Source organism: Hyperolius riggenbachi, chromosome 8 (assembly GCF_040937935.1).
Source record: "Hyperolius riggenbachi isolate aHypRig1 chromosome 8, aHypRig1.pri, whole genome shotgun sequence".
Taxonomy (NCBI): domain Eukaryota; kingdom Metazoa; phylum Chordata; class Amphibia; order Anura; family Hyperoliidae; genus Hyperolius; species Hyperolius riggenbachi.
Window position 1 is genome coordinate 294,132,101 of NC_090653.1, and position 12,111 is coordinate 294,144,211.

The following is a 12,111-nucleotide window of genomic DNA, read 5'->3' on the forward strand; positions in this document are numbered from 1 at the left end:
CAGACATGGCGGTGACATATGAGGAGGCTAGGAATCACACCGGCAGACACGGCGGTGACATTGGAGGAGGCTAGGAATCACACCAGCAGACACCACGGTGACAGTGGAGGAGGCTAGGAATCACACCGGCAGACACAGCGGTGACAGTGTTGGAGGCTAGGAATCACACCGGCAGACACAGCGGTGACATTGGAGGAGGCTAGGAATCACACCGGCAGACACAGCGGTGACATTGGAGGGGGCTAGGAACCACACCGGCAGACACAGCGGTGACACTGGAAGAGGCTAGGAATCACACCGGCAGACACGGCGGTGACATTGGAGAAGGCTAAGAATCACACCGGCAGACACGGCGGTGACATTGGAGGAGGCTAAGAATCACACCGGCAGACACAGCGGTGACATTGGAGGGGGCTAGGAATCACACCGGCAGACACAGCGGTGACAGTGGAGGAGGCTAGGAATCACACCGGCAGACACAGCAGTGACATTGTAGGAAGCTAGGAATCACACCGGCAGACACGGCGGTGACATTGGAGGAGGCTAGGAATCACACCGGCAGACACGGCGGTGACATTGGAGGAGGCTAGGAATCACACCGGCAGACACAGCGGTGACAGTGGAGGAGGCTAGGAATCACACCGGCAGACACAGCAGTGACATTGGAGGGGGCTAGGAATCAAACCGGCAGACACAGCGGTGACATTGGAGGGGGCTAGGAATCACACCGGCAGACACAGCGGTGAAAGTGGAGGAGGCTAGGAAATCACACCGGCAGACACAGCGGTGACATTGGAGGAGGCTAGGAATCACACTGGCAGACACAGCGGTGACATTGGAGGAGGCTAGGAATCACACCGGGAGACACAGTGGTGACATTGGAGGGGGCTAGGAATCACACTGGCAGACACAGCGGTGATATTGGAGGGGGATAGGAATCACACCGGCAGACACAGCGGTGACAGTGGAGGAGGCTAGGAATCACACCGGCAGACACAGCGGTGACATTGGAGGGGGCTAGGAATCACACCGGCAGACACAGCGGTGACATTGGAGGAGACTAGGAATCACACCGGCAGACACAGCGGTGACATTGGAGGAGGCTAGGAATCACACTGGCAGACACGGCGGTGACATTGGAGGAGGCTAGGAATCACACCGGCAGACACTGCGGTGACATTGGAGGAGGCTAGGAATCACACCGGCAGACACGGCGGTGACATTGGAGGAGGCTAGGAATCACACCGGCAGACACAGCGGTGACATTGGAGGAGGCTAGGAATCACACTGGCAGACACAGCGGTGACATTGGAGGGGGCTAGGAATCAAACCGGCAGACACAGCGGTGACAGTGGAGGAGGCTAGGAATCACACTGGCAGACACAGCGGTGACAGTGGAGGAGGCTAGGAATCAAACCGGCAGACACAGCGGTGACAGTGGAGGAGGCTAGGAATCACACTGTTAGACACAGCGGTGACATTGGAGGAGGCTAAGAATCACACCGGCAGACACGGCGGTGACATTGGAGGAGGCTAGGAATCACACCGGCAGACACGGCGGTGACATTGGAGGAGGCTAGGAATCACACCGGCAGACACAGCGGTGACATTGGAGGGGGCTAGGAATCAAACCGGCAGACACAGCGGTGACAGTGGAGGAGGCTAGGAATCACACTGGCAGACACAGCGGTGACAGTGGAGGAGGCTAGGATTCAAACCGGCAGACACAGCGGTGACATTGGAGGAGGCGAAGAATCACACCGGCAGACACGGCGGTGACATTGGAGGAGGCTAGGAATCACACCGGCAGACACAGCGGTGACATTGGAGGAGGCTAGGAATCACACCGGCAGACACAGCGGTGACATTGGAGGGGGCTAGGAATCAAACCGGCAGACACAGCGGTGACAGTGGAGGAGGCTAGGAATCACACTGGCAGACACAGCGGTGACATTGGAGGAGGCTAGGAATCAAACCGGCAGACACAGCGGTGACAGTGGAGGAGGCTAGGAATCACACCGGCAGACACAGCGGTGACATTGGAGGAGGCTGGGAATCAAACCGGCAGACACAGCGGTGACAGTGGAGGAGGCTAGGAATCAAACCGGCAGACACAGCGGTGACATTGGAGGAGGCTAGGAATCAAACCGGCAGACACAGCGGTGACAGTGGAGGAGGCTAGGAATCAAACCGGCAGACACATCGGTGACAGTGGAGGAGGCTAGGAATCAAACCGGCAGACACAGCAGTGACAGTGGAGGAGGCTAGGAATCACACCGGCAGACACAGCGGTGACAGTTAACGCCCACGAATCCAGGCGGTTCCCTCCAATCAAATACATGTGATATCTTCAAAGAATGCAGACAGTTTTTATATGGTAGTTTTTATATGGTAGCCAGGCTGTGCTCTATTAACACACACAGGGTGGATTTCTCCATGTTCTCCTCCTCTCCTGTGCAGGAGTTCAGGTCCACTTTAAGATGTTAAAGCAGATCCGAGATGAAAAACTAATTATAACAAGTAACTAATCCCCCTCCTCCTCCCCTCTGCCTCTGAAATTTCTGGCTAGCAATACCTCCTCCTGCCCAGACTGAGCTCCCATGAGCCCTTGCTACTGTCTGAAAATGCCAAGGCTCTCTGAAAAACTGTGAGCGAGGCTTGTTTAGTTTATAGGGAATTAGAGTATTAAAACAAAAAAGTATTTGGCTTGAGGAATTCCCTATACACAATAGGAAAGGAACACAATTATGCAATGAGTAAAAGTTCATCTCGGATCCACTTTAATTCTCCCCAGCACAGAAAGCCTTATTTTCCTCCAACTCAATAAATGTTTTGTAATGTGTATAGGAGCAAGCAGTCATTTATCAGGAACAACCTGAGTCTCCACCGTGATCTCAATGCCCAGGTCCGCTAATGCCTCTGTTTCCCACCTAATGAGAAGTTACTCCTAGTGTTATTAATCTCTTGTGGTCACATATTAATCCCAAAGGACTCAAACAAATTAGGGATAGTTATTTGGGGGTTCACCAGGTAAAACAATTAATCATCTGCATAAGCTGCAACACAATGCATTCGAGTAGGCCTGAACGATTCAGAGCTACGAGTTCCAAACATCGGACGCCACGCTGCTGCCCCCAGCTGGACACAGAGAGTGACGCATGGGTTCAGGATCGGACTACTCCTTCCTATATGCATTCATTTGATTTTAATCTTGTGAGTGTATCATGTATTTTAACGAATAAAGTATTTTGAAGTTAACACACTATGGAGCGCTCTTATTCTAGCTAGGCAAAATAAGTTGCAAAAAATTTATGAAAAAAAGTTGTTCTTACCTTATAGGAAAAGGGCCCTTGCTGATCCTTCTCCTTAGTGACACTGTAAAATGATAATAGAGTTCTACATCAATAGCTACAACAGTCAAAGCGGTTTATAGCAGATTAGATCTGGAGTCTACAGCGTCCCAGCAAAACTCGCCAATCGAAGGCCCCCCCCCCCCCCCCCCGCAGAAATCACCAAAGGGCCGCCCCCGCAGAACTCACCAAAGGGCCGCCCCCGCAGAACTCACCAAAGGGCCGCCCCCGCAGAACTCACCAAAGGGCCGCCCCTGCAATAAATTCTGTATGCAAATGTATGCATCTTGAAAATTCAACAATTAAATCCCACGGAGGTGGAATTGGATTGAGACAAAAACAAAAAAACTTAGAAAAACCCCTTGTACCGTATATACTAGAGTATAAAACGACTTATTGGGACAAAAAAGGTTACTCAAAAGTGGGGGTGTCGGCTTATACTCGAGCCACTGTCACAGGCTGTGTGTACTGTCCCCCTCCTCCCCTGATAGACCGGCGCGGTATCTGAGTGCTCCTGACACCCCTGTGTGCCACTCTGGAAAAGAGCACAATTGTGGAGCGGCTGTGTGTGTGTGTGTACAGTCACCCCGCTCCCCAACAGAGCGGCGCGGTATGTAAGTTGTGTCACCGGGCAGTTTTAGAGTGATGACTGTGTCCCCCTCGTCGTCAGAGCAGAGCAGTATGTGAGTGCTACCGGCATTTGCAGTGTTTGTCACAGTGGAGGGGGCTTCCTTTACTCACCAGTCCATGCCGGGATCTTGCCGGGGATTGCTCTCTAGCTTGTCTGTACACACACACACACACAGCCGCTCCACAATTGTGCTCTTTTCCAGAGTAGCACACAGGGGTGACAGTGTCGGGTGCATACCACAGAACTGTCAGGGGAGGGAGTGTGACGGTTCGCACACAGCCACAATTTTTCTTCTCTCCAGGCAGGCATTTAGGGGGTGACAGTGTGCCAGGAGCACTCACATATCGCTCTGCTCTGTCAGGGGAGGGATGGGGGCCCATGGAACATCCACTGCTCCTGCACTGCCAGATCAATGTGGAAGCCCCATCCAGTCTGATCGTTAATACCAATCGGCACTGCTCATCAACATATGCCTAACACTCAACCTCTGCAATTCCTGTCCTCGGCTTATAATCAAGGAGAGAAGAGAGAGGAAGAGAGAGGAAGAGAGAGGAAGAGAGAGGAAGAGAGAGAGAGAGAGAGAGAGAGAGAGAGAGAGAGAGAGAGAGAGAGAGAGAGAGAGAGAGAGAGAGAGAGAGAGAGAGAGAGAGAGAGAGAGAGAAATAGGGGGGGGGGGGCACTAGCACTTTATTCATTAGCTACAGGTTTTGGAGGTTAAGGATTACCCTTGTATGCCTCTCCGAGGGATTATTTTTGCGGCGCAGTGTCATATTATAACCTCATTATTTACCAATTTGTGACACGGTCGTTAACCACTTAACGACCGCCCACTGCACATGGGCGGCCGGAAAGTGGATCCCGCAAGGACCGCCGCATGTACGAGAGGCGGCTGTCCTTGTACGGGCATGGGCGGAGCGATCGAGTCATCCGTGACGCGATCCTCCGCCGGGGATCGATGACCGGGGATTTAGCCTCCAGCTCGCCGGCCACTTAGCAGCGCTGGCGGGCGGAGGAAGGAAGAAATCCGCCGATCCATTTGTATAATAGGCTTTGTAATGTATACAAAGCCTATTATACAGGCTGCCTCCTGCCCTGGTGGTCCCAGTGTCCGAGGGTCCACCAGGGCAGGCTTCAGCCACCCTAGTCTGCACCCAAGCATACTGATTTCCCCCCCCCCCTGCCCCCTGATCGCCCACAGCACCCCTCAGACCCCCCCCCCCCCCTGCCCACCCCCCAGACCACTGTTTGCACCCAGTCACCCCCCTAATCACCCACTGTCACTATCTGTAAACACTATTTTTTTTTTAATATCCTAAACTGCCCCCTGCTCCCTCCTGATCACCCCCCCCCCCCACCCCTCAGATTCTCCCCAGCCCCCCCCCCCCCTCTGTGTACTGTATGCCTCTATCCCCCCTGATCACCTGTCAATCACCCGTCAATCACCCCCTGTCACTGCCACCCATCAATCAGCCCCTAACATGCCCCTTGCGGGCATTCTGATCACCCACCCACACCAATAGATCGCCCGCAGATCCGACGTCAGATCACCTCCCAAGTGCAGTGTTTACATCTGTTCTCTACCCTAAACACCCACTAATTACCCATCAATCACCCCCTATCACCACCTGTCATTGTTACCCATCAGATCAGACCCTAATCTGCCCCTTGCGGGCACCCAATCACCCGCCTACACGCTCAGATTGCCCTCAGACCCCCCCTTATCAATTTGCCAGTGCAATATTTACATCTGTTCTTCCCTGTAATAACCCACTGATCACCTGTCAATCACCTGTCAATCACCCATCAATCACCCCCTGTCACTGCCACCCATCTATCACCCCCTGTCACTGCCACCCATCAATCAGCCCTTAACCTGCCCCTTGCGGGCAATCTGATCACCCACCCACACCAATAGATCGCCCGCAGATCTACCCTAAACACCCACTAATTACCCATCAATCACCCCCTGTCACTGCTACCCATCAGATTAGACCCCTATCTGCCCCTAGGGCACTCAAGCACCCCGCCCTCACCCTCAGAACGCCCTCAGACCCCAGCCCTGATCACCACGCCAGTGCATTGCTTGCATCTATTTCCCCCCTCTAATCACACCTTGAGACACCCATCAATCACCTCCTGTCACCCCCTAGCACACCTACCCATCAGATCAGGCCCTAATTTGCCCCATGTGGGCTCCTGATCACTTGGCCAAACCCTCAGATCCCCCTTAGACCCTCTTCCGATCACCTCCCCAGTGCATTGATTGCATGTATTTTCCCCTCTAACCACCCCCCGAGACACCCATCAATCACCTCCTGTCACCCCCTAGCACTCCTATCCATCAGATCAGGCCCAATACAACCTGTCATCTAAAAGGCCACCCTGCTTATGACCGATTCCACAAAATTCGCCCCCTCATAGACCACATGTCATCAAAATTTGCAGATGCTTATACCCCTGAACAGTCATTTTGAGACATTTGGTTTCCAGACTACTCACAGTTTTGGGCCCGTAAAATGCCAGGGCAGTATAGGAACCCCACAAGTGACCCCATTTTATAAAAAAAAAAAACACACCAAGGTATTCTGTTAGGTGTATGAAGCGTTCATAGAAGATTTTATTTTTTGTCAAAAGTTAGCGGAAATTGATTTTCATTGTTTTTTTTCACAAAGTGTCATTTTTCACTAACTTGTGACAAAAAATAAAATCTTCTATGAACTCGCCATACACCTAACGGAATACCTCGGGGTGTCTTCTTTCTAAAATGGGGTCACTTGTGGGGTTCCTATACTGCCCTGGCATTTTAGGGGCCCTAAACCGTGAGGAGTAGTCTAGAAAAAAATGCCTCAAAATGACCTGTGAATAGGACGTTGGGCCCCTTAGCGCACCTAGGCTGCAAAAAAGTGTCACACATGTGGTACCGCCGTACTCAGGAGAAATAGTATAATGTGTTTTGGGGTGTATTTTTACACATACCCATGCTGGGTGGGTGAAATCTCTCTGTAAATGGACAGTTGTGTGTAAAAAAAATCAAACAATTGTCATTTGCAGAGATATTTCTCCCACCCAGCATGGGTATGTGCAAAAATACACCCCAAAACACATTATACTACTACTCCTGAGTACGGCGGTACCACATGTGTGGCACTTTTTTACACCCTAAGTGCGCTAAGGGGCCCAAAGTCCAATGAGTACCTTTAGGGCCTGTTTCCACTACACGCAGATTCTGCATGTAGAAAACTGACTCCAATGAATGTCTATGGGCCTGTTTCCACTGAACGCGATTTTTCTGATGCAGATTTCCCATAGGCATTCATTGGAGTCAGTTTTCTGCATGCAGAATCTGCGTGTAGTGGAAACAGGCCCTTAGGATTTCACAGGTCATTTTGCGACATTTGGTTTCAAGGCTACTCCTCACAGTTTAGGGCCCCTAAAATGCCAGGGCAGTATAGGAACCCCACAAATGACTCCATTCTAGAAAGAAGACACCCAAAGGTATTCCGTTAGGAGTATGGTGAGTTCATAGAAGATTTTATTTTTTGTCACAGATTTTATTTTTTGTCACAAGTTAGCGGAAAATGACACTTTGTGAAAAAAAAACCAATTAAAATCAATTTCCGCTAACTTGTGACAAAAAATAAAATCTTCTATGAACTCATCATACACCTAACGGAATACCTCGGGGTGTCTTCATTCTAAAATGGGGTCACTTGAGGGGTTCCTATACTGCCCTGGCATTTTAGGGGCCCTAAACTGTGAGGAGTAGTCTTGAAACAAAAATGACCTGTGAAATCCTAAAGGTACTCATTGGACTTTGGGCCCCTTAGCGCAGTTAGGGTGCAAAAAAGTGCCACACATGTGGTATCGCCGTACTCAGGAGAAGTAGTATAATGTGTTTTGGGGTGTATTTTTACACATACCCATGCTGAGTGGGAGAAATATCTCTATAAATGGACAATTGTGTGTAAAAGAAAAAAAAAATCAAACAATTGTCATTTACAGAGATATTTTTCCCACCCAGCATGGGTATGTGTAAAAATACACCCCAAAACACATTATACTACTTCTCCTGAGTACGGCAATACCACATGTGTGGCACTTTTTTGCAGCCTAACTGCGCTAAGGGGCCCAAAGTCCAATGAGCACCTTTAGGCTTTATAGGGGTGCTTACAATTAGGCACCCCCCAAAATGCCAGGACAGTAAACACCAGGGCTGTGGAGTCAGGAAAAAAAATGAGTTTTACTCACCTGGGGCTTCTACCAGCCCCCTGCAGCAGTCCTGTGCCCTCGCAGTCACTGACTAATCCTCTGGTACCCCGCTGCCAGCTAGTTTTGTTTTTGCAGACAGGCCCGTCAGGACTGGCCACGCGTAGCTTTCTCCGCATTCCCGACTGTAATTAGCGCTATTGCGGGCCGCAACGCGTACAAAATATGCATTGCCGCATATCTATGCGTTCGTAATGCGGCAACGCGTATTTTTGTACGCGTTGTGGCCCGTAATAGCGCTAATTACAGTCGGGAATGCGGAAAAAGCTACGCGTGGCCAGTCCTGACGGGCCTGTCGGCAAAAACAAAACTAGCTGGCAGCGGGGGACCAGAGGATTAGTCAGTGACTGCGAGGGCACAGGACTGCTGCAGGGGGCTGGTAGAAGCCCCAGGTGAGTAAAACTCATTTTTTTTCCTGGCTTAAGTGTCTCTTTAAGGGGGGTAGAGCCCACGGTCCTCAAGTGGTTAATATTTTGAGCACAGAGACTCCCAGGTGAGCCATTAGTTTACTCTTCACTATAACCTGTTATATTAGTGGCCTATGGCCCATGTTTGGCTGCTTTGTTTTTAATTGTTTTTATCTTTGCAGTTGGCAATTAATAAAGATTTTTGCATTTATCTTTGTATCCTGACTCTAATATCTTTTGCTCTCTAATGGTGTGTATATGTATATATATATATATATATATATATATATATATATATATATATATAGATAGATAGATAGATAGATAGATAGATATACACTCACACATACACATACATCTCTCTCTCTCATACTTGAGTATAAGCTGACCACCTAACCCCCTAACTTTTACCTAAAAAAAAGCAGGCAAAAATGATAGACTTGATTATAAGTCGAGGACAGGAATGCAGAGGTTGAGTGTTAGGCCTTGTTTCCATCTGTGCGCTTCTGCCCGCTTTTCAGCAACATGTATCAATCTGTAACATTGTTGTGCTGATAAAAAGCGGATAGAAGCGGACAGATGGAAACAAGGCCTCAGGCATATGTTGATGAGCAGTGCCACGTGGAAAAAAAGAAAAAGTAGTAAATTCCTGGCAGATCTGGGCAAAAATCTGTTGCACCAACATGTTCTATTTATTGATTGTTACGTAAAATTGATTGGTATTAACTATCAGACTGGATGGGGCTGCCACATTGTTCGGGCAGTTACCTTCAACACTGGATCTATGTTCCATATTGAGTTTTTTTGCAGCAGTGGGCAACTTTTCACAGACTTTGCCCAACTAGCACAGCCAGGGCCGGATTTGTAATTTTTACTACCCTAGGCCGACTTTTCACAACTAATCTCTGGCAGATTTGATCACTGTGATTAAATTGGATGCTGAAAATTAAGTAATGCATGTGCACTTTACATCTTATGGGCAACCAAGCAGGCAGGCTGAGACAGCATTCAGCAGCAGATCTCCTTTTCCAAACACTAAGGCCCATATGCAATTCACTTTTTCGCCTGAGTTATCTCCCAGGTGATATTTTTAAATTTGTCGATAAAATGCTTTTTAAGCCACCAGAAAGCAAGAAAATACTCAAAATAATTTTGATATCACTTTTTCATTTACATTTCGGTACTTTTTTAATTAAAAAGTGCTGGAAAGTTATTTAAAATAGAAGGTGAAAAATTATCTCCTAGGTGAAAACTCAGGTGAAAAAGTGAATTCCATATGCGCCTAAGTCCTCTATCTGTTGGTGTACCACAAGGCTCCATTCTAGGACCTCTTCTCCATCTATACTCATGGCCTGGGACAATTAATATGCTCTTTTGGTTCACAGTATCACCTCTATGGTGAGGACAGTAAAATCTCTCAGCTCCGGACCGCTCTACACTATTATCTCGAGTCTCTGACGGGCTGTCTGCTGTCTCTGCATTCATGTCATCTTGTTTCCTCAAACCAAATATGAACAAAACAGAAATTGTGACATTTCCTCCATCTCTCTCTGCTCCCCCACCTATAGTTACTATTAATGTAAAAATACCCCAATAATGTCTCCTAAAGCTCGCTGTCGCCAACTGACATACAATGCATGCACCACCCACTGATGACGCATGCTCCGCCCACTGACATACGATGCATGCACCACCCACTGATGACGCATGCTCCGCCCACTGACATATGACGCATTGCCCACACTAACATATGATGCATGCACCACCCACTGACGACGCATGCTCCGCCCACTGACATACAATGCATGCACCACCCACTGACGACGCATGCTCCGCCCACTGACATACGATGCATGCACCACCCACTGACGACGCATGCTCCGCCCACTGACATATGACGCATTGCCCACACTAACATATGATGCATGCACCACCCACTGACGACGCATGCTCCGCCCACTGACATACAATGCATGCACCACCCACTGATGACGCATGCTCCGCCCACTGACATACGATGCATGCACCACCCACTGACGACGCATGCTCCGCCCACTGACATATGACGCATTGCCCACACTAACATGATGCATGCACCACCCACTGACGATGCATGCTCCGCCCACTAACATAATGCATGCACCACCCACTGACGGCGCATGCTCCGCCCACTGACATACGATGCATGCACTACCCACTGACATATGACGCATTGCCCACACTAACATACGATGCATGCACCACCCACTGACGACGCATGCTCCGCCCACTGACATACGATGCATGCACCACCCACTGACGCATGCTCCGCCCACTGACATATGACGCATTGCCCACACTAACATATGATGCATGCACCACCCACTGATGACGCATGCTCCGCCCACTGACATATGACCCTTGCACCTCCCACTGACACATGACCGACACTCCACCCACTGACATCACCCACACACCGCCCACTGACATACGACCCATGCTCCGCCCACCGACATACGACCCATGCTCCGCCCACCGACATACGACCCATGCTCCGCCCACCGACATATGACCCATGCTCCGCCCACTGACATAGGACCCATGCTCCGCCCACTGACATATGACGCATGCTTCACCCACTGACATATGACCCATGCTCCGCCCACTGATATAGGACCCATGAACTCCCGCTGACATAGGACGCATGCCACGCCCACTGACATAGGACGCATGCTCCACCCACTGACAGGACGCATGCTCCGCTCGCTGACACAGGACGCATGCTCCGCCCACTGACATATGACCCATACTCCGCTCACTGACATATGACAGACCCATGCTCCGCCCACTGACATATGACCCATGCTCCGCCCACTGACATACGACCCATGCACCTCCCACTGACATACGACCCATGCACCTCCCACCGACATACGACCCATGCTCCGCCCACCGACATACGACCCATGCTCCGCCCACCGACATATGACCCATGCTCCGCCCACCGACATATGACCGACCCATGCACCTCCCACCGACATATAACCGACTCATGCACCTCCCACCAACATACGACCCATACTCCACCCACTGACATACGACCTATACTCCGCCCACTGACATATGACCCATGCTCCTCCCACTGACATACAACCCATACTCCGCCCACTGACATACAACCCACACTCCGCCCACTGACATGACGCATGCTCCGCCCACTGACATGACGCATGGACCGCCCACGAGTCAGCGTCAGGTAGGGACAGGTTACATCAGTTACTATAGCCTGGGAGCCCCGCTGTGTGCTCACCCGCTCAGGAAGGCGTGCAGCTCCTGCGCCTCCCGGTGCCGCTCGTCCACCACTGCCGCCATAGCAACCCGCACAGCCCAAACCACGCCCCTCCGCGATCCGAATCCCGCGCGCTGCTGCGTCACCACGGCCCCGCCCCTCTTCACTGCGCTGCATCACTACGGCCCC

At 50.5% G+C, this 12,111-nt stretch overlaps 1 protein-coding gene across 1 annotated transcript in view; it reads right to left on the reverse strand.

Annotated features, from left to right (window-relative positions):
- Window positions 1–12,093, reverse strand: part of ZWILCH (zwilch kinetochore protein) — a 132,525-nt gene extending 120,432 nt beyond the window's left edge. Inside the window, exons 1-2 of the mRNA XM_068249159.1 lie at window positions 11,944–12,093; window positions 3,333–3,375 (exon numbers count right to left, since the gene is read on the reverse strand). Of these exons, the coding sequence (XP_068105260.1) occupies window positions 3,333–3,375; window positions 11,944–12,005 (105 nt within the window). The 5' untranslated portion in view covers window positions 12,006–12,093. The remainder of the gene's footprint in view (window positions 1–3,332; window positions 3,376–11,943) is intronic.
- Window positions 12,094–12,111: the final 18 nt, after the last annotated feature.